This window comes from Thamnophis elegans, chromosome 6 (assembly GCF_009769535.1).
Source record: "Thamnophis elegans isolate rThaEle1 chromosome 6, rThaEle1.pri, whole genome shotgun sequence".
Lineage (NCBI taxonomy): Eukaryota > Metazoa > Chordata > Lepidosauria > Squamata > Colubridae > Thamnophis > Thamnophis elegans.
The window spans coordinates 3,971,621-3,991,398 of NC_045546.1; the positions used below are offsets into that span (position 1 = coordinate 3,971,621).

The following is a 19,778-nucleotide window of genomic DNA, read 5'->3' on the forward strand; positions in this document are numbered from 1 at the left end:
AAATCTCCATTCCTTCCCCACTCCAGGGGAAGGATACTGCAAAATCCCCATTCCTTCTCCAGTCCAGGGGAAGGATACTGCAAAATCTCCACTCCCTCTCCACTCCAAGGGAGGGATACTGCAAAATCTCCATTCCTTCCCCATTCCAGGGGAAGGATACTGCAAAATCCCCATTCCCTCCCTACTCCAGGGGAAGGATACTGCAAAATCTCCATTCCTTCCCCACTCCAGGGGGAGGATACTGCAAAATCCCCATTCCCTCTCCACTCCAGGGGAAGGATGCTGCAAAATCTCCATTCCCACCCCACTCCAGGGGAAGGATACTGCAAAATCCCCATTCCTTCCCCACTCCAGGGGAAGGATGCTGCAAAATCTCCATTCCCACCCCACTCCAGGGGAAGGATACTGCAAAATCCCCATTCCCTCCCCACTCCAGGGGAAGGATACTATAAAATTCCATTCCCTCCCCACTTCAGGGGAAGGATACTGCAAAATCTCCACTCCCTCCCCACTCCAGGGGAAGGATACTGCGAAATCTCCATTCCCGCCCCTCTCTGGGGCCAGCCAGAGGTGGTATTTTCCGGTTCTCCAAACTACTCAAAATTTCCGCTACCGGTTCTCCAGAACCTCCTGGATTTCCACCCCTGCTGTGTGCCCATTCAATCCTATCTCAGGCCTGATTCTAGCCCCAGCCCAACTTACAGGGTTGTTGTTTTGATGGTAAATAGGAGGAGGAGGGTGTGTTGGATTGGTCCGCCACCTTGTTTGTAGCAATAACAATAGCTCTTTAGACTTATATACCTGCTTCACGGTGCTTTTACAGCCCTCTCTAAGCGCTTTACAGAGTCGGCCTCTTGCCCCCCCAACAATCTGGGTCCTCATTTTATCCCCCTCGGAAGGATGAAAAGCTGAGTCAACCTTGAGCCAGTCAGGATCGAACTGCTGGCAGTGGGCAGAGTCAGCCTCCAATGCTGCATTCTAACCAGGGTTGAAATCCTCCCGGTTCGGCCGCAGCAGTAGGAACGATTGTCCCAGTTCTGCGAACCAGTATTTAAAAAAATGCTTCTGAAAAATCGGGTGGCTCAGCCGTGAGCCGCGCGATCGTCAGAAGCTCCCCCCCCCCCCCCGCTTTTTAAAGTATTTTATTCCTGCCGGTTTGGATGAATAGGCAGGAAAAAAATGCTTTAAAAAGGGAAAGGAAAAGCTTCCGACAATCTCGCAGCTCAAAGCTGATCCGTGCCATGGTTGGAAGGTTCCCCCCCCCTTTTTTTAAAGCATTGTTTTCCTGCCTATTCAGCAACAAGGAAAAGTGCTTTATCAAGCAAAGTTTTTTTTCCTAATTTTTTGTTACATAATTAAAACTTCTTTATAAACAAAGTGTTTTCCCGATTTTCCGCTCTTTACACCTTCTAATTACACATGGTACATTTTACATCTTTTCCCCAATTTCCCAATTATCTTCATTCCACAATCTCATGCTTAATTTTAACTTCTTCTTCACGTATTGACAATATCATTGTTTGCCTCTCCAGATTAACCACATTTAACGTATCATTTCCATCTATTGTTCTACTTTACTGTTAAAAACATAGACCCTCAAATTTAATTCTGAATAGTAAACATTTCATTTGATTAAGTTATCCACAAATAGTCATTTTAATCTATTCCCCCCCGCATTGTATTGAACATAAACCTTTGTCTATGTTCACTAAATTTCATTCTATTCTATTAACAAATCCTTCTCTTTCTTTCCTCCTTTTAACCATTTTCTCTTAGCCTCTCAGGAACTTCATTTCCCTTATGGCCTTTTCTCTCCATCCATTTAGTTGGCTTTTTTCTTTTTCTTGATCCTAAATTTTTTTATGTTTGGGGAAAAAATGCTTTAAAAAGTGGGGGGGGAAAGTTGGCCACGCCCACCCAGTCCCATGACACCTCCCCCTCCAAGCCACACCCACAGAACCAGTGGCCAAAAATTTGAGAATTTCTACAAGATGTTTTATAGATGGCATTTAGATCCTAAAAAATTAGCTTGTATGTCTCCGAACTTACAACCTAAATGCTGGAGATGCGATTGTGCTGATGCTACGTATTATCATATATGGTGGACTTGTAAAAAGGTCAAAGCATTCTGGATAAAAATATGGTGGATTATGCAAAATATTTTTACTCCCCAGTTATTCTTGCTAGGTATAATTACAGACCGTACAGTTATAGAGACTACTTTGATTCTGAATTTAATAACGGCAGCAAGACTGTTGGTGGCGCAATACTGGAAGAAGGAAGAATTGTCTACTATTCAAGAATGGACACTAAAAGTAACAAACTTAGCAGAGATGGCTAAAATATCAGCGTATCTCAAGGACCACTCAGATGAGAAATACAAGCTGGAGTGGAGAAGATGGATTGATTACATTCAAAATAAATATGGGACTAAGAAATTTCAGTTAGCTTATGAAAGATTGAACAAGGAATGTTACAATTTATCTAAAGTTAGCTTTACAAAAGGGGAATTAAAGTACAAGCGAGGGATGATGCTAAAGTTAGTTAGCTTATTTTAGTATATGGTTGTTAAATGTTTATATCCTGTATTTGCTCTGGGAGGTTGTGGGGGTGGGGGGTGGGAGGGGTCTTGGGGTTGGGGGGGGAGGGAAGGGGTGTGTGAGTTTCCCACCTTTGTCAATGGGCCATTAAAGGCCCCAGCCAGTCTATTCTACATAACAAAGATCTGCCTCCTTCAGGCAGAGCCATAACAGGAATCCCAAAGCCCTTTCATGACATCATCACCCATCACGGGTCAACCAAGCTTGGGACTCAGGACAGCCGACAAAGTTGCCCCTGCATGGCCCCATGGGAGTCTGACAACCAATCAGAATACAAGCTCAAATTCAAAAGCTCAGAGAGGGCATAAAGCAGGGACTCTGAGCATCTCTGCCCCCTTTTTTGCCCAGGATCTCAATCCATGTCATCCTGTCCACCATTAAACCATCTTTCCAAGCAGTCTCCATATCCAGTGTCTTTCTTCCTACTTGGAACTGAACCCAGATGGGCATTTCTTCCAACAGCAGGGATGGGTATATCCAGTTGAATGAAAAGGATTAGGGGTGATATGACAGCAGGGTCCTAATATTTCAGGGGTTGCCACAAAGAAGAGGGGACGAACGTGTTCTCCAAAGCACCAGGAGGCAATGGGTGGAAACTAATCAAGGAGAGAAGCAACTTAGAACTCCGGAGAAATTTCCTGACAGTGAGAACAATTAATCAGTGGAACAGAAATTGCCTCCAGAAGTTGTGAATGCCCCAACACTGCAAGTCTTTAAGAAGATGTTGGATAACTATTTGCCTGAAACGGTATAGGGTTTTCTGCCTAGGCAGGGGGTTGGACTAGAAGACCTCCAAGGTCCCTTCCAACTCTGCTATTGTATTGTATTGTATTGTATTGTATTGTATTGTATTGTATTGTATTGTATTGTATTGTATTGTATTGTATTGTAAGGACTAGGGGAGACATGATAGCAGTCTTCCAATATCTCAGGGGCTGCCACAAAGAAGAGGGAGTCAAACTATTCTCCAAGACACCTGAGGGTAGAACAAGAAGCAATGGGTGGAAACTAATCAAGGAGAGAAGCTACCTAGAACTGTGGAGAAATTTCCTGACAGTGAGAACAATTAATCCATGGAACTACTTGCCTCCAGAAGCTGTGCGTGCTCTAACACTGGAGGTTTTAAAGAAGAGGCTGGATAAACAATTGTCTGAAGTGGTGTAGGGTTTCCTGCTTGAGCAGGGGGTTGGACTAGAAGGCCTCCAAGGTCCCTTCCTACTCTGTTATTCTGAACAAAGCACTCAGGGCCAGCTAGCGTCTTCAGGAACGTCCCATTTTTTGCTTCACAAATCAAGTTTCTTTCTCGCTGCAGGATTCCGACACTTTGGATGCTTCCGTTGCAAAGTGGACAATAATTCCACATGACTACCCACGCCCTTCTAGGTCATCTGCATCAGGCTGACAAGCTATCATCCGCTTCCCCGTTCCCACAAATTATGATTTGTTCCTCCCGACGAGAAAGCCACTTTCACGCGTGATCGGTGGAGTGAAAAGGAGAAAGGAGGAGACGTGAAACGCAGGGGGAGAAGACAAGGATAATTGTCTGCTGATCGTGACTCTTTGCAAAACGCTGATGGCGGGGGGGGGAATTATCTACGGATAGTCCTCGACTCATGGCCGCAATTGAGGCCAGAATGCAGTTGCTAAGTGAGTTGCACTAAGGACGCCATAATCCTCTTCCTCGTCCTCCCCCTTTCTCCTTGTCCATAAACCTAATTCCCTTCTAGACGACGCAAGAAAACAAGTAAGTTCAGAGAGCACCAAGAAGCCCATAATCCTCCTCGTCTTCATCTTCTTCTTCTTCCTCCTCTTCCTCTTCCTCCTCTTCCCTTTCTCCTTCTCTACCAATCCCACTCTCTTCTAGCACTGATGATGTTCCCTAGTTGGGTAATGAAACGTCTGCAAGAAAACAACCAAGCTCAGAGAGCACTAAGGAAAGTCCCCACAGTCATCATCCTTCTCCTCTTCCTCCCACCCTCTTCCTCATCCTCCTTTTTCCATTCCACAGACCCAACCCTCTTCTAGCACTGATGATGTTACCTAGTTGGGTAATGAAACGCCTGCAAGAAAACAACCAAGCTCAGAGAGCACCAAGGACTCCCACATTCCTCCTCCTCCTCTTCCTCCTCCTCCTCTTCTTCTTCTTCTTCCTCCTCCTTTTCTCCTTCTCTACCAACCCCACTCTCTTCTAGCACTTGATGATGTTCCCTAGTTGGGTAATGAAACGTCTGCAAGAAAACCACCAAGCTCAGAGAGCACCAAGGACCCCACAGATGTGGTCTGTGGTTGTCAATTCACGCTTGAAAGATTCTTTGCTGGAACTTTACTGGAGGTGAAGGAGAGGCATTCGCATGAGCTTCATAAAAAGGGGTATTGTTGAGACAAGGAGTCGGCTTCATGATTTTGGGAGGCCTAGATCAAAACAAACCCCGTCCACCTTCCGTAGTCAAACCAGCTTCCTAAAACGGAGTCAAGGTCAAAAACAGGATGAATTCCAAAGCGCAGCCAGAATTGCCACTTAGCTCCGCGAAAGACCCTCGTTCTTTCATGCGCCAAGCTCATTAGGAAACGCTTGGCCCAATGCTCAATTGAGAGTGATGTTCAGGTTCCTGCGATAATCACCTAGTAGCTTCAGTTTTATCTGGGAAGACATTTAGGCGGCTCCCGGTCAGCGCCAACCAAGAACGGTTTATCTGCAAAGATAAATTTATCTTTGCAGATAAATTTAAGGACAAGAACAGGGAGTCGATTGTTTTGCGACCTGTTTTGCTTCCGCGATTCACTTAACGACTGTGTTAATTGCTTAATAAATGCAGCCACTTAATTAGTGTGGTAAGCCCTTGTCTGACAACCGCAACGGGACCCAACATTTCTGTGGCTCAGCAAAAGATTTGTGAAATGAATTCTGCCCCCATTTTATGACTTTTCTTGCCACCGTTGTTAAGTGAATCACTGCCGTTAAATTAGCCACACGGTTGTTCAATGAATCTGGCTTCCCCGTTGACTTTGCTTGCTGGAAGGCCACCAAAAATTCGTTGCATAATCCAAAGGATATTGCAACTGTCATAAATACGAGTCAGTTGCCAAGGGTCCGAATTTTGATCGTGGGGAATGCCACAACGGTCGTAAGTGTGAAAAACAGCCATAGGTCGCTTTGTAACTTTGAATCGTCACTAAATGAAAGATTGTAAGTTGAGAGCCATCCACGGATTTTACATTTTTAAATTCTTTTGGCTAAATGTAAACGTTTCCCTCGCACATCTGTGCTGGTCGTTCCCGACTCTAGGGGGTGGTGTTCTTTCTCATTTCAAAGCCGAAGAGCCAGCGCTGTCCGAAAACATCTCCGTGGTCATGTGGCCGGCATGACTCAACGCCGAAGGCGCACGGAACGCTGTTCTCTTCCCACCAAAGGTGGTTCCTATTTTTTACTTGCATTTTTAACGTGCTTTCGAACTGCTAGGTTGGCAGAAGCTGGGACGAGTCACGGGAGCTCACTCCATTATGCGGCGCTAGGGATTCAAACCGCTGAACTGCCAACCTTTCTGATCGACAAGCTCAGCGTCTTAGCCCCTGAGCCACCGCATCCCCTCTTTTGGCTAAAGGACAGGCAATATGTTTCCACGTTGTAAAGTGACAGTAACGGCAACAGGAGAGCAATTTGGATTTTATTCCGTTCCTGATTAAAAGCTTCCCTGTTTCCCACAGATACGATTTGCTCCGTTTCGTTGAATTTTAATTGCGTAATTAACAGTACACCAGGGGTAGGGACCGCTGGTATTTGTGGACATCAAAAATATCCATCGTATCGTAACTCTTAATTTATAAGGTCTGCTTTTTTCACACACCCCCAGCAGTCAGTAGCATAAATCACGTGGATTTTTTAAAAAACCCCAAAGTTCCCGCAGGAATCGTAACTTTTAAACGCCAGTTTTGCAAGGAGTAAAAACTCCCAAAATTATCTTACAGATACTGTTAGAATCCGTCGGGGCGCAGCTGACATTTTCCTACATTCCTATTTTTTTTCTTTTCTTTCCAAAACATGTTTCTCAGCTGCTTTTTGGCAGCGAGTTCGTATTATGCACCCCAACGGCAGGAAGTCAGCAGGGAAAGGGGAAAAAAATGGTTTGTTTTGTATCCTCTGTTTCATTATTCTACAGGGCTTTTTTTTAAAGCTTCTCTCCAGTTCCTCCTTCATTCTTCTGTCTAGCGCATCGAGCATCAAATTTGAATTTCCGATGGATCGGATTGATATTAAAAAACAACAACCCAAGAAGCGCATTGTTTCACAGGATGTGATGCCGGGGTTAACAGCTGCATTGCATCCTCTGTCCCCCCCCCCATCCCGCCTCTCCAGAGCTAAATCCTCCCACTCCAGAGAGCTACGGCTTGCAGCGGAGAGCCTAAACTTTGCATCTGGTACAACCACATCTGGGATGGATGCACGCCCCTTGTCAGCCACACCATGTTGTTATTAAAAACTTGCAAGCTGGAAAGATGCTTTGACTTTGTACTGCGACCTATCGACAAGCGGCTTTTTAAAAAACAGCGAGGACCAAAAAATGCACGCGGGGCCAGTGATGGGACCCTGCCAGTTTAACAACCGGTTCGGGGATCGCGTGATCTGCGCGTGTGCAGAGTTTTAACAGAACGTACTTTCCATGTTACTTCTGGGGAGTAACACAGCAGCAAAACCGCCGTGCCGCGCGAATCAGCTGAGAGGATATAGGTAAGTAAAGTGCAGCGGCAGGCGGGCGGGCCCACCTGATCGTCGGAGCGAACCGGTTCACCCCCAGCTGATCGTTGGAGCTACCAATTCGCCCGAACCGCTCCAAACTGACTGAATCCCACCCCTGATTGGATGGAATGAACGGATTCCATGAAATTCACTGCAGGTAGCTGCCAAAATAGGACGTAATAGGAGAGTGTTTCTGAAACTTGGCAGCTGCTAGAAGATATATATGGACTTCAACTCCCAGAATTCCCCAGCCAGCTGGGGAATTCTGGGAGTTGGAAGACCACACCTCTTGAAACCGTCCAGGTTGAGAAATAATTGCAATCAGATTTTGCTGTTTCATTAAGGGTGCGAAAGCTACCATCTTAGACCTGAGAATGCAGGCAATCCTCGACTTACGACTGCAAAAATGGAGCCCCCAATTTCTTGTGGCTTTAGCGAGATATGTGTTAAGTGAGCTTTCCTCCGTTTTGCGACGTTTCTCGCCGCATTTGTTAGGTGAATCACTGCCGTGGTGACATTAGGAACAGGGTTGTCAAGGGACTCCGGCTTCCCTTTGATTTTTCACTGTCAGAAGGTCGCAAAAGGGGATCCCCCCCCCCCCCCGGGACCCTGCGACTGTCAGAAATACGAGTCAGTGGCCAAGCATCTCAATTTTGACCACATGGCCCCAGGACACTGCAAACGTCATAAATACGAGCCAAGCATCTGAATGTTGATCAAATGATTATGTTTGTTACAGCAGCAGTCTCATAACGGTGAAACACGGTCATAAGTTGCTTTTTTCACTGTCGTCGTAACTCTGAACGGCCATGAAATGAACTGTTGTAAGTGGAGGAGTACCTTACCAACTTACAGCCGTTTATTCAGTGGATGTTCACAGTTACAAACATCGTAAATTTACTCATGTGGCCATAGGTAAAATGGTGGTCAATCTGGATCGGTTGCCAAGCAACCAAAATATGGTCATGTGACCACGGGAGGCAGGACAGACATCGGAACTTTGAATCTGGGTGATAAATCCCATTTTTATTTTTTACTAGATGATAACGCGGCGTTGCCCGGGTATTTATTTATAGGGGGGAAATGTCCGGACCAGATGTAATTTCTAATGTTCGATTTTTCCCCCTTCCCAGAAGGAGCCCCCTTGTGGAGTACTGTGAAGCCGTTACCATGGCAACTCCACTGCGCCGCACAGTTGAAACCATTTTACGGCAGTACAGTAGAAGCCACTTTAAGGCACAACAGGCTTCATCTTAACAGAACACACATCCCGAGGGGCGTTAGGGGTGTCTTACCCCCACAGTATTTGTTTCCAGAGAGTAAGTCATCTGTGTACCAAGTTTGGTTGAAATTGCTCCAGGTGTTCCAGTATGTTGCGAAGCCCAGGTTTGATTCCCAGTAAGGGTATGGCTAGCTGATGAGAGCTAAATAGCTTGAAATAGATCTATACTAGTCTCTCTTTATTTATTTATCAGCACAAATACAACACAAATGTAACAAAGGCAACAGTAAAAATATTGGGTTTCTGTCGTGATGGTCTCTTGTGACGAGCCGATAGACAGATAATGGAAGCAGTTAGCTTCCTCCCACATTTGGGCATACCAGGGGTTGTAACTTTAAATACATACCTATTTCCCTGGCTCAGCTGATAAGGAGAAGAACCTTGTGGCTTAATGGTTAACACATCTGCCTAAGATGCAATACAGCACAGGTTCTAATCCCAGTAAGGGTATGGCTAGCTGATGAGAGCTAAATAGCTTGAAATAGATCTATACTAGTCTCCCTTTATTTATTTGTCAGCACAAATACAACACAAATGTAACAAGGCAACATAAAAACAATGGCTTTCTGCCTGGATGGCTCCTAGGGTGATCTGATAGACAGAAAAGGGAAGCAGTATGCTCCCTCCCATATTTGGGCATACCAGGGGTTGTGACACAATACATACACACATATATATCTTATATATTTTATAGTATATCCTGTATTTATTATTTTTACAATTCAAAGTCCATCATAAGTTTGAATGGTCAATAAACAACTAGTTGCAAGTCGAAGGCTAACTGTATACACGTAGTCCTCGACTTATGACCACAATTGAGCCCTACATTTCTGTGTTAAGTGAAACATTTTGAGTTTTACCCCATTTTATGACATTTCTGGCCATGGTGAAGTTGTTAAGTTAGTAACCCGCTTGATTTCCCCATCGACTTTGCTCATCAAAAGTTCACAAAAAGTGACCACATCACCCCTAGGGGCTGCAACCGTCGTAAGTATGAGCTGGCTGCCAAGCATCTGAATTTTGATCACGATTATCATGAGGATGCTGCAATGGTGTGAGAAACAGTCCTCAGTCGCTTTTTCCCACTGTGAACGGTCACTAAATGAGCTGTCGTAAGTCTGAGACAACCTATTATATTTACCACCTTGAGTTACTTATGAAGAAATAATGACAGGATGGAAATCCGATCCATCGATAAATTGCAAATACACAATCCCACTCCAGGAGTTGTGAGTGACCTGCACAAGTGAGGACAATGGTTACTCCTTCCTCTCTTTAGGCAAAATATTTACTAATGTTCTCCGCAAACGGGCTACTACTACGTTAAGCTGCTAAGTTAAGCAGGCAGGGGGGGGGAGGGGAGAATATAATCAGGGAAATTTAAATATTGTGGTCGGACCGAGTGTCTCTTTTGGACTGCAAAGTAGAAAAACAGATTCAGCCCTGGGGGCTGCTTGTTCCAAAAAGCCCACTCATGCAAACATCTGACCCTATAATTTTGGGTGGGTGCCAAGGGAAAGGCCCGCCCCCCCCCTCCTACAAATCCATCTTTGGCAAAATATTTACACAACAGTCGGACGAGCTGTTTCAACACACCCAGGGAAAGGTAGCAAGGGACGGAAGGCACTGTGAAATATTTCCTTTCTTCTTTGTGTGTGTTGTGTGTGTTATGTGTGTTTTGTGTTTTGTGTGCGTTGTGTGTGTCTATGTTGTGTGTGTTGTGTGTGTATTGTGTGTGTATTTTGTGTGTTGTGTTGTGTGTGTTTTTTTGGTGTGTATGTTGTGTTGTGTGTGTGTGTGGTGTGTTGTGGTGTGTGTGTGTTTTGTGTGTTTTGTGTGTGTTTTGTGTTTTGTGTGTGTTGTTTGTGTGTATGGTGTGTTGTGTGTGTGTTGTGTGTGTTGTGTGTGTTGTGGTGTGTATGTGTTGTGTGTTTTGTGTGTATGGTGTGTTGTGTGTGTGTGTTTTGTGTGTGTTGTGTGTGTTGTGTGTGTGTATGGTGTGTTGTGTCTGTGTTGTGTGTGTGTTGTGGCATGTGTGTGTTATGTGTTGTGTGTGTGCTGTGTGTGTGTTGTGTGCGTGAAAATATATATTTTAAAACATTTTGAGTTGTCTATCCGCTAAGCCAGACAACCTGAATCTTATTTGAAGTCTTAACGTTTTAAACAAGCCTCCAAACAAAAACCAAACTCTTACAGGGAGTCCTCGACTTACAACAGTTCATTTAGTGACTGCTCAAAGTTACAACAGCACTGGGAAAAGTGACTTAGGACCATTTTTTCCTACTTATGACCATGGCAGCATCTCCATAGTCACGTGATCAAAATTCAGATGCTTGGCCACTGACTCCTATTTATGATTGTTGCAGCTTCCTGTTCTGTTCCGTTCCATTCTATTCTAATTCCATTATTCTATTCTATTCTATTCATTCCATTATTCTATTCTGTTCTGTTTTGTTCTGCTCTGTTCCGTTCTGCTCCACTCCATTCTATTCCAATTCTATTCTATTCTATTCTATTCTAATTCCCATTCCATATTCTATTCTATTCATTCCTTTATTCTATTCTTATTCCATATTCTATTCTATTCATTCCATTATTCTATTCTATTCTATTCTATTCTCTATTCTATTCATTATTCTACTCATTCCTTTATTCTTATTCCATATTCTATTCTTATTCCATATTCTATTCTATTCTATTCTATTCGATTCAATTCGATTCTATTCTCTATTCTCTATTCCTTATTCTATTCTATTCCTTATTCTATTCTATTCTATTCTAGCTCTAAGCCACAGTCTCAGCAACTAATTGACTTGTCAAGCTTGAGAAAGATTCTCTGAAAGGAAGACTTAAAAAGGGGATTTCTTGCATTCTTGAGATTACATTAGAAACGCCCCCCCCCTTCCCCACACGATCCCTCCGATGTTTCGAAGACTTTAAATCCCACCACTGGGAATCCTGGGTGAGGAAACCCACATATCTGAAGGATGAGAACTCATTGCAAACATTTGCAACCGCCTGCAATTTTGCACGACTGCCTGCCTGCAGACGCAGCCCTAAAATCCATCCAACTCAAAACGCCGCCAGAAAAAGCTCATATCGTTTCTTTAAAACTGCACATCCGCTCCGATTGGCCATCTGGTTAACCGCTCACTGGAGGATTCAATAGCCCATGGTTCTCAACCTTGACAGCTTGGAGACGTGCGGCGACTTCGAAAGCATTGGAACAAATGCGGCTTATGACTATTTTTCACAGTTATAAACTTTGCGGCCTCCCCGTGATCACAATTCAGACACTTGGCAGCTGATTCATATTTACGACGGGTGCAGCATCCCGGGGCGGCTGCGGGTTTCACATTTTGTTACCCCCCCCCCCGGTTTGCCCCGCGTGCACGCTTCCATTTCGCACGTGTGGACCCGCTTTGCGGCTGCACGTGCCCCTTCTGAGCACGTGCCCAGCCTTCTGCGCATGCGCTTTGCCTTCCGTGCAGGCGCCCGGCCTAAATAGCAATAGCAGTTAGACTTATATACCGCTTCATAGGGCTTTCAGCCCTCTCTAAGCGGTTTACAGAGTCAGCATATTGTCCCCAACAACAATCCGGGTCCTCATTTTACCCACCTCGGAAGGATGGAAGGCTGAGTCAACCTTGAGCCGGTGGGATTAGAACCGCTGAACTGCAGATAACAGTCAGCTGAAGTGGCCTGCAGTACTGCACCCTAACCACTGCGCCACCTCGGCTCTCTCATAGGACGGCATAGAGCTGGGGCAGATGGCCAATCCCACCCGCGATTTCCGCTACAGCACTGGGTCTCAACCTTCCTAATGCCGCGACCCTTTAATACAGTTCCTCGTGTTGTGGTGACCCCGAACCATAAAATTATTTTGTGTTTTCCGTATTTATTCGAAAATATGTGTTTTCCGATGGTCTTAGGCGACCCCTCTGAAAGAGCCGTTCGACCCCACAAAGGGGTCGCGACCCACAGGTTGAGAACCACTGCGCTACAGGTTTGCGGGGAACTGGTACGAACCGGCTGAAAAACCACTTCCGGTGCCCGGGATGTCATACCATCCCCTTTTGCGACCTCCCGACAAGCAAAGTCAATATGGCAACTGGATTCACTTAACAACCAGGTAACCAACTCATCCATGGCCGCGACGTGGTTAACAGCTGTGGTAAGAAAGGCCGTCGAACGAGGCAAAAGGGACTCGAAATTCACGCCTCTCACTTAATGACAGAAAATTTTGGGTTCCATTGGGGTCGTACGCCGAGGGCTGCCTGTACATGCCAGTCGCCGCGCATCGGAATTTTGATCACGTGAGCGTGGGTATGCTGCGAGTGTGAAAACCGGTCCTATGTCACTTTTTTTCGGTGGGGTCGCCACTCTGAACGGGTGTTAGGCGAGGACTACCAGCAGTCCCGTGAAACTGATTTCAAGTCCTTTTTAAAAAAACGCTAAACCCCGTGACGGTGAACCTATGGCACACATGCGCAAAGTGGCCCACGAAGCTACGTTGCTGATTGTCGGGCGCGCATGCATGCTAGAACCCGGAATTTAGGCTTTTCTGGAGCGCGACCCCCGGCAAGCGTGCAGATGCGCAGGCGAGGTTTCCGTGCGGTTTGCCGTCGCTGCGCTAAACCGTCAAATCAAATTGGGACTCCCTCATACCGATGCTCCTGGCGGGTGTGTGATGCGCTTAACGAAATGTAAACAGACTGGGGGAGAGTTTAAGCGTGTCGGTGGAGGAGTGTGACAAAGAGCTACAAGGAAGATGAAGCAGGTTTCCACACTACGACGATCGCAGAGCGATTCTTTTCAACTCCCTGCTGCGGATTACGACGATCCCGTTTCATAATATTTCAGAATATCCTTTGTGCCCTGAATTTGGCTACAGACTTGATCCTTTCCAGACTCCTTCCCCGATTGGCTTTAAAAAAAATAAAACATTTAAAGGATTATCTTAATTTTAAACAAAATTAAGAGAAGCAGATGGCATCCTTCCGGCTTTGTTTACATTGGCCAGATCGCTTCGGAGGCGTAGAAATGGCCTGGAGGAATTCTTAAACATAAAAGTTTGGGGTGTCCATACATCAGGTCTTGGCTAGGGATGTGGATCAAGATATCTGGGGAGCAAGGATCAAAAATGCAGGTATCCGTGAATTACCGCACACACTCCAGAGTCCAAAATTTCTTGCGGCTAAACTAGACAGTGAGTTTGGCCTCATTTTGCAAACTTTCTTGCCGCGGCTTTTCAGTGAATCGTTCTCCTCCTCCACTCTATAAACCCCACTCCCTCATAGCACTGATGGTGTTACCTAGTTGGGTCGTGGAATGTCTGCAAAAAACTACCAAGCTCCCAGAGCACCAAGGACCCTGCAGCCTCCTTCCTCCTCCTCCCCAAACCCCTCTCCCTTCTAGCACTGATGATGTTACCTAGTTGACTTATGAAATGTCTACAAGAAAACAACCAAGCTCTGAGAGCACCAAGGAAGCCACAACTTCCTCCTCCTCCCCAAACCCCTCTCCCTTCTAGCCCTGATGATGTTACCTAGTTGGGTAATGAAAGGTCTGTAAGAAAACTACCAAACAAGAACCCACAGTCCTCCTCCTCCTCTCCATAAACCTCACACCCTTCTAGCCCTGATGATGTTACCTAGTTGGGTCACGAAACGTCTATTAAAAAAACAGCCATACTCGAGAGCACCAAGGACCCGCACAGTTCAACCCTGAGCTATAAATATTCTCTTCCATAGGAAATTCTCACCGTGAGAATTTAAAATATTTTCCTTCTCCTTTTCAACGCACCCATCTCCTTATTTCGTTGCAAGGATGAGATTTCAACCGTCCGCCTTGCTCTTACTTCAAAAAAAAAATCATTTGAATGGCGCTGGGATATTTTAGGGCTCCTGAGAATCCAATCTGAATTCTCCGGATATTAGGAACTCATAGTTCCCGGCGTCGATGCATTCTGACTAATTGTGGCCAAGCCACATCCATCATTTTACTCCTGGCAGAAGAGAATCTGGCCAGACGTTAGTCCAGAGTTTGCTGATTCATAATACCTCATTTACACTGCAGAATCTAGGCACGTTCCCTCTGAATGCGGTAAGGAGGTTGTGTGAATAGACCTGCACGGGAAGGTTATAGTCACAGAAAGTTGGTTCTGAATTTATTATCTCGGACATTAGGACGGTGTTTTCTCAACCTTGGCAGCCCTAAGACGGGTGGATTTCAACAGGGCAATAGAATCAAGACCACATGAAGTATTAGTGCCCCTTAAGTAACACCACACTTGGAATCCTGCATCCAGTTTTGGTCACCATATTATAAAAAAAAAAAGATGTTAAGATTCTAGAAAGAGTGCAGGGAAGAGCAACAAAGAGGATTAAGGCTAAAACAGAGGAAGAACGGTTGCAGGAATTGGGTATGTCTAGTCTAATGAAAAGAATAGAGTAGATTAGAGTAGAATACTATAGTATAGAATAGAATAAGAATCTAATCGAATAGAATTAGAATTAGAATAGAATAATATAATTAGAATGGAATAATATAATTAGAATAGAATAATATAATTAGAATAGAATAATATAATTAGAATAGAATAGAATAGAATAACAGAGTGGGAAGAGATCTTCTAGTCCAACCCTCTGCTTAGGCAGGAAACCCTACACCACTTCAGACAAATGGTTATCCAATCTCTTTTTAAAAACTTCCAGTGTTGGAGCATTCACAACTTCTGGAGGCAAGTTGTTCCACTGATTAATTGTTCTAAGAAGGACTAAAAGTGAAGGTTTCCCTCGCATGTATGTGCTAGTCGTTCCTGACTCTAGGGGGTGGTGCTCATCTCCGTTTCCAAGCCGAAGAGCCAGCGCTGTGGTTTCCGTGGTCATGTGGCCGGCAAGACTCAACGCCGAAAGCACACGGAACGCTGTTACCTTCCCACCAAAGGTGGTCCCTATTTTTCTACTTGCATTTTTTACGTGCTTTCGAACTGCTAGGTTGGCACTAGGAGTAAGGGTGACATTATAGCAGCCTTCCAATATTTGAGGGGCTGCCACAAAGAAAAAGGGGGTCACCCTATTCTCCAAAGCACCAGAAGACAAGACAAAAATGGATGGAAACTAATCAAGGAGAGAAGCAACTTAGAACTAAGGAGAAATGTCTTGACTGTGAGAACAATTAATCAGTGAAACTACTTGCCTCCAGAAGTTGTGAATGTTGCATTACTGGAGGCTTTCAAGAAAAGACAGAACATCTATTTGTCTGAAATGATATAGGGTCTTCTGTTTGAGCAGAGGGCTGGACTAGAAGACCTCCAAGGTCCCTTCCAACTCTGCTACCTCCCAAGAACTGCAACCGTCATAAATATGAATCAGTTGCCAAGTGTCCAAATTTTGATCCCATGAAAATTGGGCTTCTATAACGGTCCTTAGTGCGAAAATGGTCATAAGTCACTTTTTTCCAGCACCAGTGCAACTTCAAATGGTCACTAAGTGAATTATTGTAAGTCAAGGACTACCCGTATTCCTGGACAAACAGCTATTCCAATGCATTCTCTGGGGGTGTGTGTGTGTGGAAAGTAGAATTGGGAGGACGGTACAGTTGGTGCCATGCTGAAAGAGAAGATACGCCCCTCAATAGAAAGGAGCGGAGACCACCAGGAAATGCCAGAGTCGTAAACTAGACTGGAAACTTGGAAAAACAATTCCCTGTCATGAGAAATCACTTCTCTCTTGTCAAGAAAATCACAAGGTTTTGTTTCTGGGCTCAACTCCAAAGAGAGATGTTTTTTTTAAAAAAAGAAATCACTCCTTGTTTGAGCCAACGGCAAATTTATATGGAATTTTATGGATGCCGTTTGATGAGTTACAGCAACAGAGGTGGGAGCAGGATGGAGGCAAAAGGGGTCCAGATCACAGCCCCCCATCCAGAGGGGAAAAACCTTTCCATGCAGAAGAGCAGAATAAGCGAGTTGAAAGGGACCTTGGAGGTCTTCTAGTTCCACCACTGCAGCAGAGGTGGCAAGCTACTTCAGCTGACTGCAGTTCTGCAGTTCGGCGGTTCAAATCTCACCGGCTCAGGGTTGACTCAGCCTTCCATCCTTCCGAGGTGGGTAAAATGAGGACCCAGACTGTGGGGACGATATGTTGACTCTGTAAACCGCTTAGAGAGGGCTGAAAGCCCTATGAAGCGGTATATAAGTCTAACTGCTATTGCTAGTCCAGCCTTCTGAGGTGGGTCAAAATGAGGACCCAGATTGCTGGGGGCAAATATGCTGACTCTGTAAACCGCTCAGAGTGGGCTGTAAACACTATGAAGCGGTATAGAAGTCTAAGTGCTATTGGTAGGGAAGGAAGGAAGGACGGAAGGATGGAAGGAAGGAAGGTGGAAGAATGAGAGGAAGGAAGGAAGGAAGATGGAAGGATGAAAGGAAGGAAGGAAGGAAGGAAGATGGATAAAAGGAAGGAAGATGGAAGGATGAAAGGAAGGAAGGAAGATGGATAAAAGGAAAGAAGATGGAAGGATGAAAAGAAGGAAGGAAGATGGATAAAAGGAAGGAAGATGGAAGGATAAAAGGAAGGAAGGAAGATAGCTCAGTGGTTAGAATGCAGCAATTAACTGCTCACTCCAGGAGTTCAAATCTCACCAGACTCCAGGTTGACTCAGCCTTCCCTCCTTCCGAGGTGGGTAAAATGAGGACCCCGATTGTTGGGGGCGAGAGGCTGACTGTAAACCGCCCAGAGCGGGCTAGAAAAGCCCTGGGAAGCGGCGTGTAAGCCTAAGCGCTCTTGCCGTCTCTCGGGGACCTGCAAACGCAGCCCGTCCACCTCCGAAGCGAAGCCCGGTGACGTTTCCATTCGAGACAAGCAAACTCCGCGGTTAAACAGTAACTTCAGCCGCAAACCGGCTTGGAAGCACAGCGGAGAAAGGGCCATAAATCAGGCGGCGACTCCAACGCGCGTTCCGCCCCAGGGCCGCCCTCGCCCCACCGCAGCTGCACAACAAGCCCAACCTGGTTAGCCAGTTAAGCCCCGTTTGCGCCCTACACGCTAAGCCGATCCAACGGTAGCAGCAGCCAGCGCAGCTCCACCCAGCCCGGAGTGCGAAGGCAACGGCGCGCCTTTATCCCGCATGACCCGCGCGGTCGTGGGAACCCCATCCAAGTCGCGATTGTAGGAACTCGATCTAGGTCGAGATCCTGGGAACCCGATCCAGGTCGCGAACGTGGGAACCCGACCCAAGTCCAGATCCTGGGAACTCGATCCGGGTGGAGATCCTGGGAACCCGATCTAGGTCGCGATCGTGGGAACCCGATCCAGGTCGAGATCCTGGGAACCCGATCTAGGTCGCGATCGTGGGAACCCGACCCAGGTCCAGATCCTGGGAACCCGATCCAGGTCGCGATTCGTGGGAACCCGACCCAAGTCCAGATCCTGGGAACCCCATCCAGGTCGCGATCGTGGGAACCCGACCCAAGTCCAGATCCTGGGAACTCGATCCGGGTGGAGATCCTGGGAACCCGATCTAGGTCGCGATCGTGGGAACCCGATCCAGGTCGAGATCCTGGGAACCCCATCCAGGTCGCGATCGTGGGAACCCGACCCAAGTCGAGATCCTGGGAACCCGATCTAGGTCGCGATCGTGGGAACCCGACCCAAATCGAGATCCTGGGATCCCGACCCGGGACGCGGTCGTGGGAACCCGATCCCGATTCCCCCGAATGGCGGCCTCGGGGGCCGAGCGTCCGCGTTTCCCACCGGCGCCGCTAGGGGGCGGGCTGCCTCAAGGCAAAGCCAAGCACCCCAACCCAAACAACGCCGCCGCCGCCACCTGTAGCAGCCGCCGCCGCCGCCCGGCTCACCCCCGCCCCGGGAAAGGGGAGAGGCCCGCTCCGCCCAGGACGCGGCGGCGGCGGCGGTCATCTGCCCGACGCCCCCCCCCTCCCAGCGGCTCCACCCGGCTGCAGCGCCGGAGTCGCTCCGGTTGGGCCGGGAAGGGGAGCCCCCGCCGCCCCTTTCCCAGCTGGCGCGGGGGGGGGGGAGCCTGGCCAACCCAGCTGACACAACCCCGCGGGCCGCTTGGGATCCCGCGCATCCTGGCAGCGGAGCCTCAAAGCAGGTCCTCGGAGAAAGGCGCCTCTCCCTGCCCGGTCAGCCCGGGTGGCGGGCGGGGAAGCCTCTCCCGGGAAGGGCAGGAGGCGCGGGGGATGCACCTGCTCTCCTCGCCCTTTCGGAGCCCGGCTGGAGGGGAGCGGGGCAGGGGCTCCCCTCCCCTCCGCCGGCCGGCCGTGACTTCAGCCTCCCCGGCGGGGATCCGGCTCAGCCTCGCCGGGGAAGAAGCGGAAAGGGGAGGGGGCTGCAGAGGGAGGGGAGACCCCCGCCCGCCTTCCCGGCTCCCGAGCCCCTCCGGGCGGCCAGAGGAAGGGAGGGGAAGGGAGGGAGGCTCAGCCGAAGCAGGAGGGGCTCCCCGGGGCAGACCCCCCCCCGACCTCCCGCCCCCCTCGACCACCGGCAGAGACTTACGTATCTCCGTAACTTCTTCTCGGGGGGCGATTTGCGGAGCCAGCCGGAGCAAACCACTTCGCCGGAGCCGCCGCTGCCGGGGCCGCCGCCGGCGCTGCTCATGCTGGAGGCGGCCGGAGGGGCGGGAGGCTCCGGGGACGGCCGGACGGAGCCGCATCCGAGCGCGGCCAGCCGGGGCCGGAGGGGGGAAACCGCCGCCGCCGCTGCTCTCCGCTTCCCGGGCAAGCTAAGCCGCGCTCGGAGGATCTCGCCATCGCCGCTGCCTTTCCCCGGGCGCCGCCTCCATCGCGCTCCTCGCCGGGCTGCTCCCCGCCGGCGATCCTCCCTCCCTCGGCCGCCTCCCTCCGCCCCCTGCTGCTCGTCCTCCCCTCCGGCCGGATCGCTCCGCCGACTCCCACTTCCCCGGGAAGCAAGACGCGCCACCCCGCCCGGCCACACCACGCCTCCCGCCCCGCTGCCTTGCACAGAGGAGGCGAAGCTGGAAGGGCCGGAGGCGGCTGGGCTGGGCGCTCTTCCCCGGGGAGGGGGCTTCAGCCCTCCCCCCATCACCCCCCCATCACCCCCTACACCCCCCCCACCCCTCTTCATCATCCTCCATACGCCTCACCCCTCCCCATCACCCCCTCCCCTCATACTCC

The 19,778-nt window shown here is 48.2% G+C and overlaps 1 protein-coding gene across 1 annotated transcript in view; it reads right to left on the reverse strand.

Moving 5' to 3' along the window:
- The window catches only part of LOC116510139 (GRB2-associated-binding protein 2-like), a 92,987-nt gene extending 73,506 nt beyond the window's left edge, over nt 1-19,481 (reverse strand). The window contains 1 exon segment of the mRNA XM_032219565.1: nt 19,141-19,481. Coding sequence (XP_032075456.1) covers nt 19,141-19,242 — 102 coding nt within the window. The 5' untranslated portion in view covers nt 19,243-19,481.
- Between the last annotated feature and the right edge of the window lie 297 nt (nt 19,482-19,778).